The following is a 21555-nucleotide window of genomic DNA, read 5'->3' on the forward strand; positions in this document are numbered from 1 at the left end:
ATTGGGAATTTGTTGTTCCGAAAGATGCCAGCCCTATTATCGGACCGTCGCTTTTCTCTGCCACTACATTATATTCACGAGAAACAGTACATACCGTATATCTCGGCGGATAAGACGATAGTTGAATCATAAAAAAAAGGCCCCGAAAATCCTGGGTCGTCTTATAGGACAGATACAAAAAATTAGATAAAAATTTATATAAATTAAAACCATTATAAAAAGACAGGCAATTTTTTAATTATTTACTAGTAGAGAGTAAAGTATGTGCACAAAATAGAATAGCCCATACGACGGTTTTGTGAATAGTCAAGGTCATTACCCGAATGCCGAATCGGTGCGAATGCTTGCAACAATCGCAAGACAGTGCTGCCAGATGCAAGAAAATAAATTTCTTCATTTGAAAAATTACAAATAGGACATAATTCCGTATACGCTATACAGTATAATTATTCAGATGACGATCGCTGATCTAAACTAAATTCGCAGCCCGTTGATAGTTTGGGGTCGTCTTATAGGACAGATATAAGCTAAATCTATAAAACTTCGACTAAAATGTATACCTCGTCTTATCTGAAGGTCGTCTTATCCGCCGAGATATACGGTAGTTTAATGATCTATATTTAATATAAATTGGTTTAATTCTTATGTTTGAAATTTATATTCGTATACGTGTACGAACATTGCGAAGTTTAGTAAACGATTAAAACTTCGAGTACCAAATTATATACAATTTAATTTAAAACAATAGCGGTCAAGTAGCCCGATTTAATCCGGCAGTCGTTTAGCATACTCAACGACCTGTACAATTAACTTGTAGACTCCGAATGGGATAAAAGTTAACGTAGAAACTTACACCGCCGTCCGAAGCCAAAGAAACTAGGCTTGGCCACCACAGTCTAAAGGTTAGTTCATACTGAGTGAATAACGAAAGCGAATGAGAAAAGAAATAGCGATTTTCATTCGTTTAACCAAATCGACCATTGCGAAAAGCTATTGCGAATTTTAAGCAGCCAATCATTTGCAATCGAGAGAAAATGTCATCTCGGGAAACAAAATGGCTGCTTCCGATATTCATCGTAAACCACGTTTGTTTATTTATTCAGAAAGAAAGATACGTTAAAAAGAAAACGATGCTGGGTGAGACAAATATTAAAAATCCGTAATTACAACATTTACTGTATTGTACGGAAAAGTTTCTGTAGCGCCATCTTAAAACACGTGACAACAAACGGAAATACGATGGGTGGCAAAAAATCTTGACAGTTCCGAACTTTTAAGCGACCGGCAGAATGGTAAAATTCGCCGGAAACGACGTCGTGTCTGACGTGTTATTCGCTCTATTTTTCGCTTTCGCCAGCGAATCGTGCTCAGTGTGAACGTCGTGGGTTCGCACCACGCCCGGAGAGGCTGGCCGCCCGGCGTTTTCCGGGTTATCTTTACTTATGTAAGGGTATGTAACTGACCCTCCGATTAGAGGGTCGGTTACTCTTAAAAGACCTCTCGGGAGGCATTATTCTCCGCATAATGATCATCATAAAAACGCATACAACTACTATTACGTGACAATTAGGTCACACTTTACCACAGAGCGGTAAAACCTAGAATCTTGTAGCTCAACTAGCCGATACAAGACCGGAAAGTGCCTATGACGTGGACATATGGTCTCCTGCCGACTTACCGCAGCTATTTCTGGCGTAATTGCTATCTGTTTAGATTCGAGCGCGCGGGAATTGTCACAAGAGCGTAACAGGAATGGCACCGAGTTGCCGCGCAGTTAATTGTATGGCAAGGCATAAAAAAGAATTCGGTATAGCCTTTTGCCAGTAAGTTTGATATAGGCATAACTGCTCCAATGTAACGTCGTCGGTTGGCCATCGACATTTCGTATCTCCTCCCTAAGAAATTTTTCTGGAGAAACATTAAACTTCCTTTACCAGTCCGTTATTACCCGATATTAATTTTTTAATTTACGTATTGAACTAGGTTTAACTCGGGACCTACGAGAGTTTTACACATCATGGAAAACATGTTTCGTTATTCGCTAATACCGTAATCAAAATTTGAGCAAATATTGGAGTTGCCAAGTTTTGAGCGTCCACCGATGGTATGGTGATTACTTTTGTACGTAAAACCATCGGTCGACGTATATTTGACGTGTTTCTTAAAAACAAGCAATGTTTCGGTGGGTGGTCGACGCCGTGACAAACGGTAACCCAGCAATAGTAGTGTTCTTCGCAGTCGGCACTTTGAACTTGGCTGTTTCCATACGCGGAACGTATACACCCATTTGCACGAAACATCGGTTCCTACAAAGTTTGATCTTCCTCGACGTCTACGGAAACGTCCGGTTGTGCCACCGAGAGTACTAAAGATAATACCTTTGGCTAACATGGATGGTAATACCTACAGTCTGACGAGCGGAGTGTGCGGCAGAGATGCGGCCGAAATGCCTACCCACCACATCGGACAATCGGGCTGGTCGTGGTGTTTCTGTAAGGTAAAAGTACACCAAAGTTGTTTATTGTAAAGGTCAATAAATTACGTTTATTGATGGGACGTTGACTGGCTAAAAATCACCTTCGCATATTTTTGAAACGTTGACGCCGTCTCGTTTTAGTTTTTTCAAGTTCCTGTAACTCCCGCCCTTCGAACGTCCGACAAAAGTCGACTCTCCTTAAACCTTCATCGCTTTACGAATGATAAATACCGTAAGTGAAAATGAAACGTACAAGAAATTTTAAAACAAATATAATAAAATGCGTAAACTGTATAAATTTTAATAAAAATAAACCGACGTCTACCGAAGCTCAATCCTTCTCCTCCCCTTGTCAGATTTTTGTTCGACTTGTCCTAGTCCCATTCTCCCTCTTCCAGTGTGGACGTCATTTACCGATCGCTCCTACGAACTGTTGTATATTATCCGGTGCGGGCACTTCTCTATTTACGACAAAACTTCAGCAACCAGTCGTGCTCGTAAGTCCAGGAGCGCCCGTATATATTTCTTGTATCTCGCATTTCTTAATTTGGCGACGTGTTCGACCGATACGAATAATAGTTTAACTACTGGTATTTAATAGTTTAAATTATTTTTCGGACCATTATGACTATTTCGTTTATTATTTATCACTCGTGAAAATTACAGTGGCGAAAATTGTGTATTTATGCGACGAACAGTCGTTTCTATATTAGGTAATTCCTGCAGGTGCGCGGCTTTCTGCCTTTAAGTGTCGTGGCGGACGCGCGTTCTATCCCCTCCAAAGATGGCGGCCCGGTTCGGGGTCTAGTAGTTATATGTCGTTGGTCATATTTGTACTTATAAATTTCGAATCAACGTCCGATCTTTCTTAATCCTTGGTTTAATTTCTTCTTTACAGGTAAAATATTTAACAGATTTTCTACAGACACGGGCATAATTGACACGCAATTACCAATTACGAATATGAAAATTTTGATGGTAAGATTCTTAATTTTTTTAATAAATATATTCGAGTTTTACTTTTAATTTTAAAAATATGTAAGGAAGAAAGAAAGAAAACGCGAATTTACTTTAAAATCCTACTTAAATCCGATTAATATTGCAATAACCCGAGTAAAGCAAATTTTCCGTCGAACTGAAATTTGGAAAACGAAAAACCAGTCTGGGAACGGAACGGTTTGCTGCGTAAATTACAATTATCTAACGATGGGGCGGAAGGGTTTATAAAAACTAATTGCGTTTCATTATCTAAGTAGGCCAAAGGGGAATTTTCCGGCTTATCGGCAAATTCTAAACCACAAAGCGCTTGGCCAGAACAGTTTAATCTATTACTTTTTCTTTCTTTAATATCACGTCGCAAATAGTCGAGACGTCGAAAATATTTCCGAAGTAACCTCGCCCTATATACCAAAAACTAGCTTCACGTTTCTTTTTTTAATGGGTTTTAGCTTAATTATTAAGGAGGAATCGATGGGGTATCGAGTTTTACATTACTCTTGCTGTTCAGAAAAATATCAGATTTATCATCGAGAATTTGTTATTACATTATTATTCCTTTCGGAAATTCGGTGCATTTCATAGAAGAATTGGCATTTTGATATTTCGGATTTACGAATGTGCATCGGAATTTCAAGATTTTTAAGAAATTCTAGTTTAATAAACACTAAATGAAAATTAATAAGTGGCTCGTATTAAAGGAATTCTTCACTAACTGTTGTCTTATTTTTTAAATCCAGTTCGTTTTCTCTTTACTTGGTATGTGCGCGGTGGAAGCCAAGATTTGTCCCTACTTAATAATGTCTTCGGTGGTTTTAGCGCTCGCTTTGGTCTTTCTCTGGACTTTCTGTAAAAATACCTCCGTCGGAATCAACCGCTTCGAAGCTAAAAGTAAGTATTGTATTATTTCGATTTGCCCATTTAACATTTAACATTTAAGTTATCAATCATATATTTTGTGTTTAAAATTAACTTTTTTTCTGCTTTTACCACCCAATTGGTCTTGCCAGTCGTTTTCGACAGAGTGGTAATAAACCGACACTCGTCTATCTTACGTTTGGTATCCTTAATTAAAAGCGTAATTTATTATTTGAACAAGTATGTATGAGTGTTAATGTATAGTACCGTACACATATACGGTATTAGACCAACACGCTGTATCCAGTATCGCAAATAACAGCCTAAAGCGTAAAACGTGTTTAATTTCCCGCGAGAATTTATAAAATTATAGAATATCTTTTTATAAGACAATTATTGATTGGTCAAACGGTTACGTACGCTCTCGTTTACAAATATGAAATATTATTTTTACAGGAAGAAGTCCTATTTTTAATCATCTCGGCAACACTCTATCCGGATTATTAACGATAAGAGCTGGCGGTTGCCAAAGAAATTTCGAAAATATTTTAGATAGTTATTTGAATAGGCATAGCTCTGTTTGGTTTCTTCTCATTGCCGTAGACAGGACGATTTCGCTGTACGCTTTCGTCTTCGCCAACCTACATCTGGCAATCACCACGGTGATATTGTTCCTCGTACCTTCGTGTAAGTCAACTAATAAACTTGTCCTTCCAAATTTACATCGTCTTACCTTCCATATTTTTAAACGTCGCTCTTTAGCTACGGTCGGAGGAGAAATTGGCCTGGCAATTTCCTACGGTACAACCGTAGCCTTCAATTCCGTAATGTTGATGATAACTCTAGTCGAGGAGGAAAGTCAGGTAAATATTTTACGTTAGCCACTTTAATTCATATATTTTACGATACGCGATATCTTAAATAGTAATGTAATAATAAAAACTAGCAATTATTGTCTCGTAACGGTCGCAATGCCGAGCTGCAATTTTAAATCATATTTATAATTTATTTAATGTAAATTATATGCTCTTCGTCTCTAATCGTTACTAGTTTCTTGTCCCCGTACAAGGTACTTTTCCTTTAGCCAAGGAATCGTGCCAATCGTCAATAACTGCTTTTGGCGGAAAAGTTAACCCGACTTTCGATTTGCGTGAGAAGTTTGTATGTAGTTAATCGGGGCTTCCGCCCTTAGGGTTTCCATATCTGGTCTTCTCTTTCATCTCCTAATTGTAGCCTAATAATTAATTATCGTTAAGTACTTAAAATTGTGCGACTAACAGAATTAATAGTCGCGATATAACTTAATATCAACACGTGAGCGATGGAGAGAGAGCCGAAACTGTGGCCTATAAACTCATTGCGCGTAAAAGCGGGAATCCGCTATCGACAAAACAATAATTTCCACGTCACGGTCTCAATTAAATCGACAGATAACTCTATCGTGTTTTCCACTTTGCCTTATTTCGTCCGGTCCCGCAAAACCAAAGGCCAGACGCGTGGACTCGATTCTCTACCGACGTCTTTCTCGAAATGCCCTCGTGTCGTTTTATAAACTCCTACTATGACGCCGCTACTGTTTTCTGACGGTCGCCGAATGAACCGAATACGTTCTTCCAACACGCAGTTAATGCAGACAGCGTTAGATGTTTTCGGCCGTTTGGAAGAGTCCACAATCGAAAGGTGTTACCGCTGTCCCTGGCCTTAATACCGTCGGAATCGATTATTTCCGAAGAGCATTATAACAACGTTTCCGCGTTATAAATTGTAAAGAAATACTCGTCGGTTTTATAAAATATATTATTTTAATTTTAAACTAGACCTATTTTAAAATATGAAATTCTATTTATTAATAAGGATTAGCCTACATTGATATTAATAAAGAAAAATAATTTGAATTTTCAAAAAGAAATAATTATGTTATCAAATATGTTTTAGATGATGTCTGTAGCTAACATATATAAATTTAACGAGGCATTACCTAAAGACTTCCGCACAACCAAATGTCACAGTGGTCCTCCTGCCGACTGGCCCGCCCACGGTGTTATTAAATTCGACAACGTCTGCCTGCGATACTCGAATAAAGAAAATTTCGTACTGAAAAATTTAAATTTTCTGATCGGATCCGGAGAAAAGGTAAATAACAGCGTTTATTTTCGTTTTAAACGAAAACTCGTACAGTTACAAATTTTCTACCCCGTCGACCCGTTAATGGGAAAATTATCTCGAGTACTTTGCTTACATTATCTAACATCGTCACGACTAACATTTAAACTCCACTAGCCCCTTTTGTCCGAAAGATAAAAGAAAGTTTTAAAAAACGTTGCCACTCGATATTTTCATCGCGTATACCGCAATTAATAGTAACGGTAATGATGCTTCAAAAGTCACTCGGAATCAATAATACGTACTCGATAATAAAGAATACCGCGCAGTCGTTATTACTATTACAATTACATTTTTTGTACTAATTGCGTCGATGTCTGTCTCGCACGAAGCGAAATTCCGCGTTTCGATTAATTAAGGAATTACTATTTTTTGAAATTATGTACAAATGTGTTTATTTGATTCAAGATCGGAATTGTCGGAAGAACGGGAGCGGGGAAGAGTTCGTTAATAGCGGCTCTGTTTCGTCTGACGGAACCGACGGGCTCGATCTTCGTCGACGGTGTTAACATCGGAGATATCGATTTACACCAGTTGAGAAGTAAACTTTCTGTTATTCCTCAGGTAAATTACGTACAAGTTCGTACAAATAAAAGCGCGATTCCGTTTTATCTACGTTACGTAATTATAAAATTGCCATTCGTTTTGAACAACGTGTTAATAACGGCGAAATTCCGTCTTGTCGATATGCGAGGAGAATGCGTAAATCCAATCTTTAAACTTACGTTTTGTATCTTAACCGCCATTCTAACGTCGTTAATGTATTTAGTTATTTTATTTACAGACCCACCCGTGACCGTGTAATATGGTTATTAAAAAATTTATAAGCTGTTAAAATATTTATTTTTATTAATAAGTTATTTGTAGTAAAGGTAAATTAGTAAATGCGCCATCCGTAATAGTTAAAGTAAATTTACCGAAAGTAAAAAACAAAATTCAAGTAACGTTAGCTTCGTTTATTAAATATCATTACATTGTTTATATTCTAGTTATTTCGACGCAGATAAATTTATAAAGGTAAGATAGGATATGACGGTGTAGGTAACATTTAATGAAATCGTCGATCGGCTTTCCAACATCTTCCGTCCAAATAACGAGTATTGTCCTTTACGTTATTTTATTTTGCAAACTAATTAATGGTTCAGCGAAACATTTAAATCGAAATTATATTACGTACCGGTACGAGGAATTCGGTGGTGACGGAGGGTGGGATGCCGCGTGGCAAACCGCATAAACAATTACAAAATCGTGTCGTTTTTATAACTAGCCGTATGACTCGCATTGGCCACGCGCCCTAGATTTAGTAATAGTTTTAAATAAACTTTATTTCCCTAAAATATTTACCACCGATACTTTCTCAGTTTTTCAAAAAGTTTTTGTCAAATTTTCAGGTTCCCTTACTCTTCGGCGGTTCTTTACGAAGAAATCTCGATCCGTTGAAAGCGCACGACGACACCTCTTTATGGAAAGTTTTGGAGAGCGTAAGATGTATTGTTTTTCCTTCGCTTACGATTTCTGTCTTAATCAATTTTATCGACTTCCGACTGATGTCACCTTAATTATCGTAATATACGCGTACCGCCGATTCTTTTTCTAAAATGTTACCTTTCTTCTGCGCCGTTAGCGTTTTATCTACAATTTCTCCCTCGAGGAACGGAAATTTCCTTCCTAATACTGAGCCGGCGGCATTGGCGCCGGACAACCTCGGGCCATTCGACGTTAGCCTGGCCGAGGTTTATAAACGTAAGGTTAACACACGATACCGTAATGCATCGTGGCTGTCGCCATTTTGGGGCTTTCTTTTGGTGTGCATGGTGTTTCTAGAGCGAAGCTTATTGTTCGTTTCTTTCCATTTCAATTAGTCGGATTTCTTGTTATATATATATAGGCCTATAATATTTAAAATTGTTTACAAACCTTGCCTTGGCGTTTCACACGCCCGCCATCGGTTGGTCGACAAAGTAATAAAACCGAGTCCGTTCCAGTCTATGACGAAATTAAAAAGAAATTTTGAATTTCCTGGTGAAATTCAACGTATACAAACGATGCCATAGTCTTAGAAGACCCCCTAAGGTGGCGGACAAAAGTTAGCTAAACGAATTGGAATCGAATTAAAACTTGAATGCTGAGTAAAGAGCAGTAAAGGGCGCAGTGGGGGCTGGATTATTTGTAAAATATTTATATATCTTTCTACATTAATTAAAAGTTAGCGAACGGTTAAACAAATAATGGGCAAAATAAATAATCGATATTAAAAGAATTTTTCGGTAACTAAGTGCTAATTCAATGCTTCAAAAATTTGTATACAAAATTGTTAAAATGTAAAACGATTGCTGCTATTTTGCACGGTATTGCACCGGCGTCGGACGTAAAAGAGTGAAATATAAAGTTACTTTACGGTGGTATTTTTAAAGTTGTTTAAATGTGATTTCGACCTTCTGTCTAAAAATCGAATTCTTTACCACAGTTCGGCATCGTTCCAACTGTTATTAAATTTGCAATTGTACCGTGACAATTTTACGGTAAAAAATATTTATTGCTCGAAATCGAGTCGTTATTTTGTTTTTCGTGGTGTACGTATTGTCCGTATTGTTTACCCATATTGGTCTTTTGTCTCCGGATGAAAGGTGGCCGAATGACGAAGTTTGTGTCGACGTAGTCTCGTTTTTAAACAGTTCTTTCCAATATTTCCTTTAAAAGTGCATATTTTGTCACCATACTCTCGGTTTTTGTCAAACGTCGTCTTCCAAAGCGAAAAAATAAGTGCGATTTTTCTATTATTCCAAACGGGTAAATACGATCGACAGTCAACTTACACGGGTAACGATTGGTAGAATCTATGCTACGATATATACTATGTCGATATATACTTTGCCGAATTAAGAAAGTTTTATTTAACCGGATGTCGGCAAAAATTATCCACCAGCGAAAGCGTATTCCGGTAACCCGTCGGCCGTAGTTTTATCATCCCACGCTTCGGTTACAATCGGCTTTTTACGGTGAGATAAGTGAAGCCTAAGCACCAAAAACAAACTGTATAATAACTTTTCAAATTGCCTTTCGTATAATTTCGTAGGAAATGTAACTCGGTTCCATTCGTCCCTTTAGCCCGTATAATACAAATGTAGGCTGTACCTCGCACTTCGGACCAACGCTTAGAGTTCGACCCGCGCGTGCACCGAAAGCGCCAGTTCTCTCCGACTCTGGCGTTACCATCGTACGTTTGGCTTCGCTTTTGGTATGTTTGGTTACATTGCGTGTTCTTCGTCTATTTTTAACAATTTCTTACCGTAATTTTTCTTCGTCCACCTCTTCTCAATGCCCGGTACCTTCTTTATCCGATACTTCAAATTTCCTCAACGAAACTACCAATGTCATCTTACGTTAGGGTTTAAAACACAAAATGCCTAATGTCGCGCATTTTAAAAATTCTTTAAATTAGTAGATAAATAAATAATTTTTAAAAAGTATTGAATTGATCACTCGGTGTGATAAACCCTTACGTAAGATAGCCTTTGTATACAGTAACAGAGCAAACATTAAAACGAAAACCATATAAAGAGTTTAGTCTTTTAGCCTACAATTGTCAGGTATATCGCGATAATCGAACGTTACGAAATGGCACAGTTTCGTGGGTCAAGTAGACGGCAATCGAAAACGTGGCATTTTAAATTTTTTCAGATATAGTATCTTTCCTCTACCTGTAAGAAACTGTTCCATTCGCAGCCGAATATCAAACGGACATCTGACATCCAATCAAATTTAAAACGGACCAAATGTTTAACCTCGGCACTCTCGAAAACCAATTAAATCATATTTTGTGCTGCTAGTAGCCTGGTATTTTAGGTTTTCCTATTCGAGTGTCACCATACCGGTGAATCCGATAGAAAGAAGGGGCCGTGGCGGAAGGGGGGCGAAGTAATTCCAGCAAAAGTAGTCGTCGATCTCTTCCCGGAAGAGAGGGTGGTCGACGACTACTAATTAATACTGGTCTACTATTAATATTTGTAAATCGATCCGTGTTAAACAGGTTGTGATGACTCCACACGTGATCCGAGTTGCTAACCCGAATGTCCGAAAGACTTCCCATGACTCGTCTAAATAAAAATATCTTTTAAAACTGTGGAAATAATGGCGTTTATGCTATACCTATGCGAAACACCTTATTTCCCTGAGAATCATTTATTAACCGTAACGAACGTTTTCAACCTTAAACCAACGTTTTTTATCTATTTTATTATTTTGTTAATTTAAATTGCAATTTATTCTTTAAATTCAAATACCTCAATATTCCGCAGAATTTGTATCTTAAATTTGTTCTTAACTGTTTTTTACAAAAACAAGAACAATATACTTTGATTTTAAAATTTTGAAGATGGCCCGGAGAACGGGCTGAAAACATCGGTTACTGTTAATAAACAATTCTCGGTGAGATAAAGCGTTTTTACCTCGTTGAACAAGCATCTAGTTGGGTATTAAGTATTTTATCTAAATATATAAAAATTACTTGTCCTGACTGATTGACTGATTCGTCATCGCCCAGAGCGTACCGTTGAACCTAGTGGTGAAATCTGGTACACAGTTAAGGTACGTCATGAAAACGCGCATTAAAAAGGGAATTTTGGAAATTTCCCTCCGGGGGGAGAGGGAGAGCATTAAGACTTAACCTGAAGAACGGCTTCTACTGTATTATTTTATATGCGATTTTTTCTTTTTAACTGAGTTTAGTCTTCATTGAGTTAGGTGTATTAAATTGATAACATTTCGGACATTGTTATAAATACTTTTATATATTTCGATTTGTTAACCAATTGTTCGAACCGGTTTACATTCGAATTTGTTATTGCATATTCATTCGATTGTAGAACGATTGTATACACGTACGTCCCAGAAAATTGATCAAATCGAAAACAGTTCGTTTGATTCTCAGCGGTAGGTGTTATATAACAATTACTATGGTCGTAGAAATACTGAATATAAATGGTGTTTGCTTGCAAAATCCGCGCGGGCGAAGTCGCGGGTAACAGTTAGTGTTATAACTATTTAAGTAACGCTGTATCAGCGTGTAGTCGGAACGAAGCTGCTCGCATCTTTATTTTCTAGATTATGAGAGAAAAAAGAAACACAGAATCATTCGTTCTCAACAATATGTTTGATTTCTATTGGATCATTTAAATGTACAAATATAAGGTCAAAATAAGCCATTAATTAATGGCTGTGCCAACGTCTCACGAAATTCTGTCTATCACTATGGTCCTTGGACTTAGATTGACTCGTAGCGATCTTTATTGTAACTCTTAAAATATACCGAGTCAGTTATTTTTTTCACTCGACTCAATGTAACATAGGTAAGACCAATTGCTGACTCTTTTCCCCCTATATTTATTTTGATTTTTGGAAGAGTTAATCCCTGTGATTTATGTATAGTCATCGAGTATGCTAAGGTAAGGGGAAACTGTCTACGAGATGGCAATATACTGCCATCGTTCGAAGAGCGTGTTATGGAGATTATTAGAAACAGATTACCATAGATGAATTCCACTAAAATAAACAGAGGAAGAGCTAAAGGGCAAGCATTAGGAGCGTATATAATGTAACGTATAGTTCCTACTGAACCATCGACGAGACCTCCTTGCACCCATAAGTTGACTCTCGGCGTGATTCTGACATTAACTGAGAGATTCAAATACTTGGAAAGACCGAGAGCCGAGTCATCTTCGGACGAAGGCGGGGCAATATCTGGAGTGCTTTCAGATGCTATATAAGCAACAGGGTACCCAGATGACTGCAAGTAGTCTTTGTTGCTTTGTTTAACTTGTTCGTTCGTTGCATATAGCCGTTTGGAACTGATCGAGTTCATCTCTGGATAAATAGGCTCCCTTTCTTGTCGTCAGAGTGTTCAGATCTGTATCTGAGAAATCACCGGAAGCTAGATGTCGTAAGACATCTGTGAAAGAACTATCTGCGCTATTTTGTCTATGAGAATTACCAAGTTCATTGAACTTGGTAATTCTCATAGACAAATCAAAATAGACAGAATCAAATGGGGATTGTAATGTAATGTCCCAACAAGGTAGGGACCTTGTTGGGACATTACGTTGTAAAAAACACTCGAGGAGAGAGGAATATCATTAACAGGAGGAAGCTGACGAAAATCACCAAACAAATAGACAAAGAATTCACCAAACGGCTCATCTTTCTCGGGGTTTATCACTTCATTCTTCATTCATTGCACCAATCACTGACATTTCATCGATGATGACGAATTTGAGCGACTTCATTTCAATCCGGAATCTCTGCGCAGCTTTTCCATTTAGAGATCGAATTTTCGTACTAACGATAGGAAGACGAAGGAGAGAATGGATCGTACAGCCATCGATATTGATCGCCGCTGCTCCACGTTTTAAGAAGAAAACTTTTTAAAATTTATTATTCTATAAAGATTCTTTATATTTGTTGTGTATCTAGTTAGCGATAACATTTACCTTTCAAAATTACCGTTTTAATGCTTGTCGTATTTTCCGACCACTAGATGACGCTTCTACACGTGCGTGCAGGAAGCGACTAACACTCGACTTCGTGCATTCCTTGTCAACAAAATAACTCTAGAATGAGCTGTCCGATCTTGATGAAATTTTCTAGAACGACTCATCATGATTAAAGGATGAACGGCTTAAAATTTCAACTCTCAAAAATGATCCGTACTGAAGAAAAACGTGATATTTGTTTTGACGCCTATCTCCAGTTTTAAAAAATTGATCATTTTTGAGAGTTAAAATTTTAACCAGTTTATCCTTGAGTGATGGTGAGTCGTCCCAGAAAATTTCATCAAGATCGGACAACTCATTCTAGAGTTATTTTGTTGACAAGGAATGCACGAAGTCAAGTATTAGTCGTCGCTTCGTTCCGACAATAGTGTTTATGTTTTTGCAACAGATTGTATAAATTATGTGGGAAGTATTTTTTTGTAAATATCGAGTTTATAGAAAAATATTGGACTGCAATTTGAAAAAATTGTGGATGTATATATTTCGACTGTTGTCCGTCTGTATGTTCGGCTGTTTGTTCCTCCTCATGCTCGTGAACAGAGTTAGATTTATGAAATTCCAGAACATCTCGGGTTTGGGGGTGGAGATCCAGATTAATTATATAGGATCGTCGCGTTTGGAATGGATATAACGTTACTTCTATTCAAAATTTTCCCCCGGACGAAGTTAGATAGATAACCGGCGGGAGTTTGTTGCTAACAGGAAAAGTATGATGTGCGAGCAAAAAAGTACTAAAATATCGAGAACATTGTGACGAACGGGCCGGCATCGCGGCGATATCACAATAAATAATCGTTCCTTAAAATTAGTTTGGTTTATTTGGTTACTGCAACGCGACAGGTGAGTGATCTACCGGGGAGATGCGTCCCAGGAAAACTTTTATATTTAGGTGAAGAAAACCCGGAAAACAGCTGGTGGCCAGCCCGTTGGCCATGCCCCAATACACAACTAACTACCCGAGTTCGGTGCTTTTATCCACTCGGCTACCGGAGGGTGCTTATTAGAATTAAGAAAGTTCCGTTTAGAAATAAAAAAAATCCAATTCGTTAGATGTGGACAGTTAAATACTTATAGATTTTTCACAGGGTAACATTTTCTATTGCACGCAAGCGAGTGCTGCGCGCTACCTCTAGCGAAACGCATAAACGAAAGTTTGACTGCTCGCGAATCCTTTTTCGAATTACATTTAAAATGTAAAAAATGTTTCTGACGACATCCTAGAATACTATGGAAATTTACTATTTGGTTGCTTCGATAATCCTCCGAATAATCTGTTAACGTTACTTCTCGTGACGTAAACAAAGGGTTTGCCTATTCTGGTTTCATAAAATCTAATAATAATGTTTTAATAAGGAAAGTTGTAAAAAAAAAAATCGTCGATAGGATCCTCGGTCTTGTTAACTCCTGTTAACTGACGACAACGTCGTCCGAATTCGCATTCAAAGTATGCACCCCCGTTTGCGGGAAAAATCTATCGGCGAGGATGTTCGTCAGAATGCGCGTGGCATTGTAACCGTTATATTTCGCGCGAAATGATCGAATTTTCAGCGTGAATAAACTTATATTTTACAGCGCAAATTATCCCTAATACTTTTTTATCTTTATCGAAAATATCAAGATATAAACAGCGTATTACATCCAATCTTCTTTTATATAAAAAAATGCAAATTTTTTAAGAATTCAGTTAGCATTAATATTAATCGAATCTTTCATTAAGCAATTGCTGGTTATTTGTTCGACTCTCCGCTAACTTTTATTTACTCGCAAGTCTATACACAGTGTATTGGTAATTCTTTCTGCTAAACGCGTTTCGAGTTCTCGCGTTCGATACCCTATTCGCTACACCTTAACGATATGGCCTACGCGATTTCATTTGATTTACTTTTCCATGCAATTCTTCGCACGCATCGAGGGTGGCTGGACGTAAAAGATTTTTTGACTGTATTTGTTATTTATTTATATTTCACTTTATGTTCGAAGGTCGGTTTGAAAGAAGTTGTCGGAAAATTATCCGGAGGTTTAGACTCGGAGTTAATAGAAAACGGAGGTAACTTCAGCATAGGAGAAAGACAATTGATATGCCTGGCCAGAACTCTTCTTTCCCGAAATAAAATAATCATCGTGGACGAAGCCACGGCTAATGTCGACAAGCGGTAAGTACGGAGTGGCGTAAAAAGTGGTTTATCGAGGGTACGCGGCAAATTTGACTGTCTCGATAAAAGATATTACACCGCGCGTACACGCTGCCCGAGCATCGTACGGGACCAATTACGGTGGCTGGACCAACACCCTCCGAATGGAGCCGTCTTACCCGCATCATTAGTGTTTCTGTACAATATACAGTACTGTATCGCTACACAGAATGTTGCGCAAATAAATTATTTCTGGAAGCGACAAAAGTGCGTAGTGGCATCGTTGCTTTCACAGAAATGTTTTGCAAATATCGCGAAACGTTACCGCGTCAGATTTGGTGGCATTTGGACTAAATGTTTCTCTAGACGACATCGTGTAGGGAACGTTTATTACCATCGTGTTATATCGAAAGTCGATGGTTTATAATACTGTAAAATCTGCCGTAATAAGTATTCACAGAATTATTAGGAATTTCGGTAATCATTATTTGCACGGTAATAGCGCTTTGCGTAAGATGAACTCGTACCGAATTAACGCGTAAATCTAAGAGTAACGACAGCATTGAGAGTTGGAAATGTGCAAAATTCAAAGTTCAGAATTTGCGTAATGGATAAAAGGCGTAAAGCAAAACAAGAAGGATCGTGAATACGAGTAGAAAAGAAAGTAGATTGCTTGAAAAGTATGAAAATCGTATTTATTAGTTATACGCTGTATATACCGTATATAGTTTTCATATGGTAAATTAGTAATAAAGAAAGGTATCATTTAAGCGGTCGTTAGCTGTATACGTTTTATTTCCGAAGAAAAACTGTTGAAATTACTTAATTAAATTTAACAAAGTTTTTATTTTTCAAACAATTAAACAACGAATTTAAGGTAATTATTGTAACAGTTGATTATCAATTTAATTTATAATTATGAATGAGTTGATAAAACTAGTGGATTGAGAATTGTTTTCATTTACCTAGAATGTGGTCAGAAATATATTAAAACACAAATACTTAAAAAAGTCTAGATTTAAAATAACTTCTTGTCCAGACAACTCTCTCTTTTTCAGAATCTGATTAACGATCGAGTGTATACAATAAGCGTAATAATCAAGCTCGATTATTCTACTCCGCATTCGTTGGAACAACTACTAATTTGTCACTAAAATATCGACGTCGGACTACTGCAGTTCATTTGTCGAATATAAAAAGTGTGCATTCGACTGTGTTTGAAAGTAGCGTTTCATTTATGGCTGCGCATTAAATATAGTAATGAACACAAATTACAATTAAAACAAACTTTCGTGTCTCGAGATTACAAAATGAAACGGCCGTAACTTCTTAAAGAAATTAAATACTAAAATCAAAAAATCTAGCGACGACATTTTAAACTGGGTGTGGCGCCATCCGCTAGGATATTCTATTTAAAACATATCCTATATTATGAATTATTACGAAATAAAGAAGAAACTTAACTTTCAATTATACCAGCGCTAAGATGGCTTTTCTTTTTCGCTAGACTTATTATACTATCAATAAAACAGGGACGAGCTTCAGAAAAAATTTTTATTTCTTCGAGTATGCGTTTCGAACAATTATGTCCCTTTCCAACTTTCGTGTTACAACTATACAGGGAAAATTACATACGGGTTAGCAAAAATTTATTGTAATGTTACAAAATTGTAAATAGTCATCGGGACACTTACGTAGATCACGAGAAATCCACAAGTTGTGACATTAGGTAAAATGAATGACGATTATTGATTAACAGGTATAAACTAAAATAATGATTAAAATGGATATGTTTTAAAAAAAAAGCAAACAACATAGATGTAAAAAGTTTGAACTTACTGCAAACTCGATGGCGTGGTAACATAGTGTTGAGAAAAAACATCCCAATAAACACGATAGTGCCGAGTTAAGATTATAAAATTTGGGGAACCTTGATTTCGGTTACGTTAAGAACGATAGAAAAAAATCCCCTTTGGAACAAACAGTATGATGAAGCGAAGGTTGTGCACGGATAAAACGTGCACAACCTTCGGGAAGCGCGCGACGGTGCACTTCGATAAATGATATTTTAAAAAATGAAAGGAATATGCTTTAATTAGAACGATGAAAAGAGACGAGGGGGATAAACCGAAACGACAGGCGATAAAGCGAAATGATTGGTCGAAGCCGCGTGATTTCTTCGGATGCGTGCCACAGGTTGGCCAGCCCTGTTCCATTCACTCGACACAAAACGAAAGTCGTACTTAAAATTCCACTGATTTACCTCGCCATTTAAAGTACGAAGGCGTGTTAGCTAAAGGCCGAAAGCTATTTCTCTGCGCGGAAGCTGTAAAAGATCGAAACTCAAAACGTAAGTTTCGATCGACCGAGTTAGAATTCAGGAAACTGCCCGTGACGCTGTTTATACAATTTGACTAAAACTATCCAGACGTTAGGGACTAGGCCATGGTAGCAACTCGTTACAGCGCATTATTTTAATTCATTTTAAAAATTCGATAATAACTGTTCTTGTCAAATCATTTATGTCGCGTATCTAAAATTGTTTTTCATTTTATTTACAGAACTGATTTATTAATGCAAAAGACAATACGAGAAAACTTTTCTTTCTGCACCATTCTTACTATAGCCCACAGGGTTCAATCTATTATGGATTCCGATAGAGTTATGGTAAGTGAAATTTCGTAATGGTTTTCGTTTCCAAGCTAAAATTAAGGTTGGAGTAATTGTAAATAATCACGAATTCAGGTTCTAGAAGAAGGACGAATTCGAGAATTCGATAAACCGTGCAAACTTCTAGAAAATAAAGACGGTATATTTTACAATATGGTGCGGATGTCCGGGTTAACGGCGACGAAATGTTTACGTAATATTGAAGAAAACAAAAACAACAATATCCAAATAACGAAAGAAGTATCCGTAAAGACGGAACAACAACACGAGCAATTTGTTTCACCAGAAAAACTTCTTAGGTTAAAAGAAAATAATACCGAATATGCAGGAAAACCGTCGAATAATTTGAGCGAGTGCCGAAAAGTCACTCATTTATAACAATTTTATAATATTTAGTTGAAAGTTTTTAAATCTTCCGACGGACGAAATACGCGCGGCATTTCCATCCACGTTAAATTTTTTTCGTAAAACTTACTGTCCCATTCCCGAATAAATTATTTTTGTTCGTCTTATGTTACGGTATTTGAATCATTGTAATGTTCTTTGTAAATAAATATTTGTTTAATTCACACTGTTTTTGTTGATTGAATATTGTTCAAGCTTTTTAAATATAGCCTATTCAAATAGTCGAATATCAAAAATACAAATTACTAACTTATCGATATGTCCATATTTTAAATCAGATATGATTATTAAGTGAATAGGTAATCTTATATATATTTGACCAGCGAAGAAGAATTTATCCATCCAAAATCTCTCGAATTAAGAATCTGCTTACCGAGATCTCGCGTATGAAAGAGCGAAGGAACAAAAATATAAAATTATTATTAGAATTTACGCTTTATTTCAAATGGCAAACTTATATCGAGGAAATGTACTGTACGTCTGAAATAGAAAGATCGGAGGGGCGGAAATTCTCACGGTGGTTCGGCTCATGCCTTTCGTATTATACATCCGAAGAAGGCTCTTTAATTTTTGAAATAATTGGCCGAAAGAGCCTTTTCTCGTCTCTCTTTAATCACCTCCCGACGCGCATTCAAACCGCTCTAGCAAAAACAAGTAGCCGAGTTCGAGATTTGTGCCCATTCGAACTTCCCATATAGTTCATCGACAACGGGCGGTTCTGTCGTAGAATGGAATGCTACAGTAGTTAATGAAGAGTTTATTCGTTATTAACGATCGGGCTTGTTTATAAAACTCGTTCCTATCTTCAAAATTTAACCTTTTCTCATTTTATAGTAATTAAAATTGTATAACGTTTCTATTACAAAATCTAATAACAGATGGCGAGACAATAAATGTTTTTCATTTCTTTTAATAACGAAAGTTTTTTTTAAATAAAATGTCTGAAAAGCCGGGAAAGTTATGCAACGCGTTGCTAGATTTCTTTCAAATGTCTAAAAAGCTTGATTTTTTCATTTAAAATAATTTTATTGGCTTTCGCATTCTATTACGCTTTCCCAATGGGAGAGTAGTTTGAAAATACCATTTTTAGCATTGAAAATTGAGTTACTTCCTCTTTTATATCCACGTTATTCGTAAATTGTTTTCCACGCGTGCGATTATCCAAAGATAAAAAAAAATGTAATTCGATGGATATTAGTCGGGAGAATAGGAAGGGCGAGGTGAAAGTTCCTATCCCAATAGCATTTTTTATCTTGTAAATGCCGCAATGTGAAAACGAACGTTATCTTTTGAAAACAAAAACCTTGTCTACTGCCCCAATTTCCCCAGACTCGATGGACGCCCGCGTCGTGTCAGTCTTTAAAACGGTCTATCCGACCCGAAGAAATGGACACATAGTTGTCTTTAACACTTACATTTGATATATTCATATTTTCACTATTTGATTCTCCTGATTCTGTTGCAGTAATGCAAGAAATTCAGCCACATTGTCTGAAAAAGTACAAATATTTATAACTTTTTTTTACAACTTTGCATTTATTATTATTAACTGCTTTATTACAGTTTAGTTTTGATCGAGTATAATTAGATATAAACAAATTTATTTTCAACAGAAACATTAAAATCGGCATCACTGTCAACCGGATTTGAGAGGAGCGTAAATTGCTCGGGGATTAAAGAGAGAAATTTTTCTGTAATTCCTGGCATAGGACACTGAATATCGGCATAAACTCCTCCCCAGTACTCATCCGTGCTCGCTTATTTGATGCCACATCTTTTCTTGCTTTCTGCTTCAAATTTTTCCACAAATTTTTCATGTTTTTTGTCCCCCGTTTACTAACATCCGAAAACTTTAATTTTTCGGTTAGAATTTGCCATGTCTCTATTTTTTTTGTTTAAAGATATGGCATTCATTTGTTTTCATTCTATTATATCTTTATAATTTTTGATTAATTCCATTAAATATTCTGTTTCTTGATGAGAAAAATCGGGTTACCTGCTATGTATTACACCTTTCCGAAATATCCAATCAAATAACGTGTAAGAAAATTTTCTAGCAACGCTAGTGTCGAGATTATTGAATTCACTAATCCTGTTCCTAATATCTCGGGATTTATTAATTCTTCGCTAAAATTTTTTGGTGAAATCCTCGCGTCAGTAATCTCGGTATTAGTCTAATTGCTGGATTTACAAATACCATGATTAGGCAATGTTGGTGAAACACCCCGTTAATGTTTCAGCTTTACATAACTGGACTCCTGGGTCGCCGGACTTCACTGTTTGCGATTTTTTTTCTTTTGGGGGTATAAAAAACTTCGTTTATGTGCCTCTTCTTCTAGCTACAGTGGTCGAACGGCGAAACCGCATAACAGCATCGGTGGTAGCATTAGATCCAAACATGCTTGCAAAAGTTTGTGACGAATTTTACTACCGTTTGACATATGCCATGCATTCAAATGTGGGCATATTGAGCACATATGATTTAGTAGGAAAAAACTTTTCCTGTAATATAATAGTAATCTTAAGTGTGTATCTTCATTACTTTTCATAATATAATCATTTTAAATCGGATGATTCTTTTTGAAACACCCTGCATATTTCTTGTACTTGATCAAATTCTTTTACGAATTTTCAATTGAATGGGTTGTCTTCTAAAAAAAAAATTACATAAGGAATAATCAGAAAATATACATCGAACTCTACAAATATAAGATTGAGACGAGATGCTTTTAAGGTAATAATATTATACATAAACTATTTTCCCATTGAAGGTTACCGTTGCAGTTACCAGGTGATTGCAATACAAAACTGAAATCAATTATAGCGGAACCTCTTTTAACGAGCACCTCACACAACGAGTGTTTTGCATAACGAGCAAAACAAATTGTATTAATTTTCCTCGCTTAAACGAGCGATATTTCGCATAACGAGTGATGAGGAGAGGGGAAGTCCCGAATTATCTGCATGCGGCATACTTCATCAGTCTGTTTAACACTCGTTCCGCTAGCATCTTACTGTAGCTTGTAATCACATTTTTCCAAACTTGTGTTCACACATATTACTTATAAACATCGACAACCAAAGCCCGTTATATAATAAACACGCCAAACGATATGCCAAATTCTTGGGTCGTTAAATTTAATGACCGATTCCAAATTAAATTTTAGAAATGTCTAAATTAAAAATTAACTATTTATAATTATTAAATTTAATACGAGATGGAAACATAACTGCCTACCTCTAGTCCAGGGATGGCGAATTTTTTTGAGTCCGCGTGCCATATTGTAAGCATACTTAGCTTTAAAGA

The 21555-nt window shown here is 36.7% G+C and overlaps 1 protein-coding gene across 1 annotated transcript in view; it reads left to right on the forward strand.

Annotated features, from left to right (window-relative positions):
• The window catches only part of LOC136987499 (ATP-binding cassette subfamily C member 4-like), a 39936-nt gene extending 21616 nt beyond the window's left edge, over positions 1-18320 (forward strand). The window contains exons 17-26 of the mRNA XM_067285231.1: positions 3375-3454; positions 4213-4363; positions 4787-5017; positions 5093-5193; positions 6266-6463; positions 6902-7057; positions 7885-7974; positions 15022-15194; positions 17735-17840; positions 17919-18320. Of these exons, the coding sequence (XP_067141332.1) occupies positions 3375-3454; positions 4213-4363; positions 4787-5017; positions 5093-5193; positions 6266-6463; positions 6902-7057; positions 7885-7974; positions 15022-15194; positions 17735-17840; positions 17919-18221 (1589 nt within the window). The 3' untranslated portion in view covers positions 18222-18320. The remainder of the gene's footprint in view (positions 1-3374; positions 3455-4212; positions 4364-4786; positions 5018-5092; positions 5194-6265; positions 6464-6901; positions 7058-7884; positions 7975-15021; positions 15195-17734; positions 17841-17918) is intronic.
• The last annotated feature ends 3235 nt before the right edge of the window (positions 18321-21555 follow it).

Source organism: Centruroides vittatus, unplaced genomic scaffold (genome assembly GCF_030686945.1).
Source record: "Centruroides vittatus isolate TY-2023 unplaced genomic scaffold, ASM3068694v2 scaffold_2342, whole genome shotgun sequence".
In the NCBI taxonomy this organism is placed as follows: Eukaryota; Metazoa; Arthropoda; class Arachnida; order Scorpiones; family Buthidae; genus Centruroides; species Centruroides vittatus.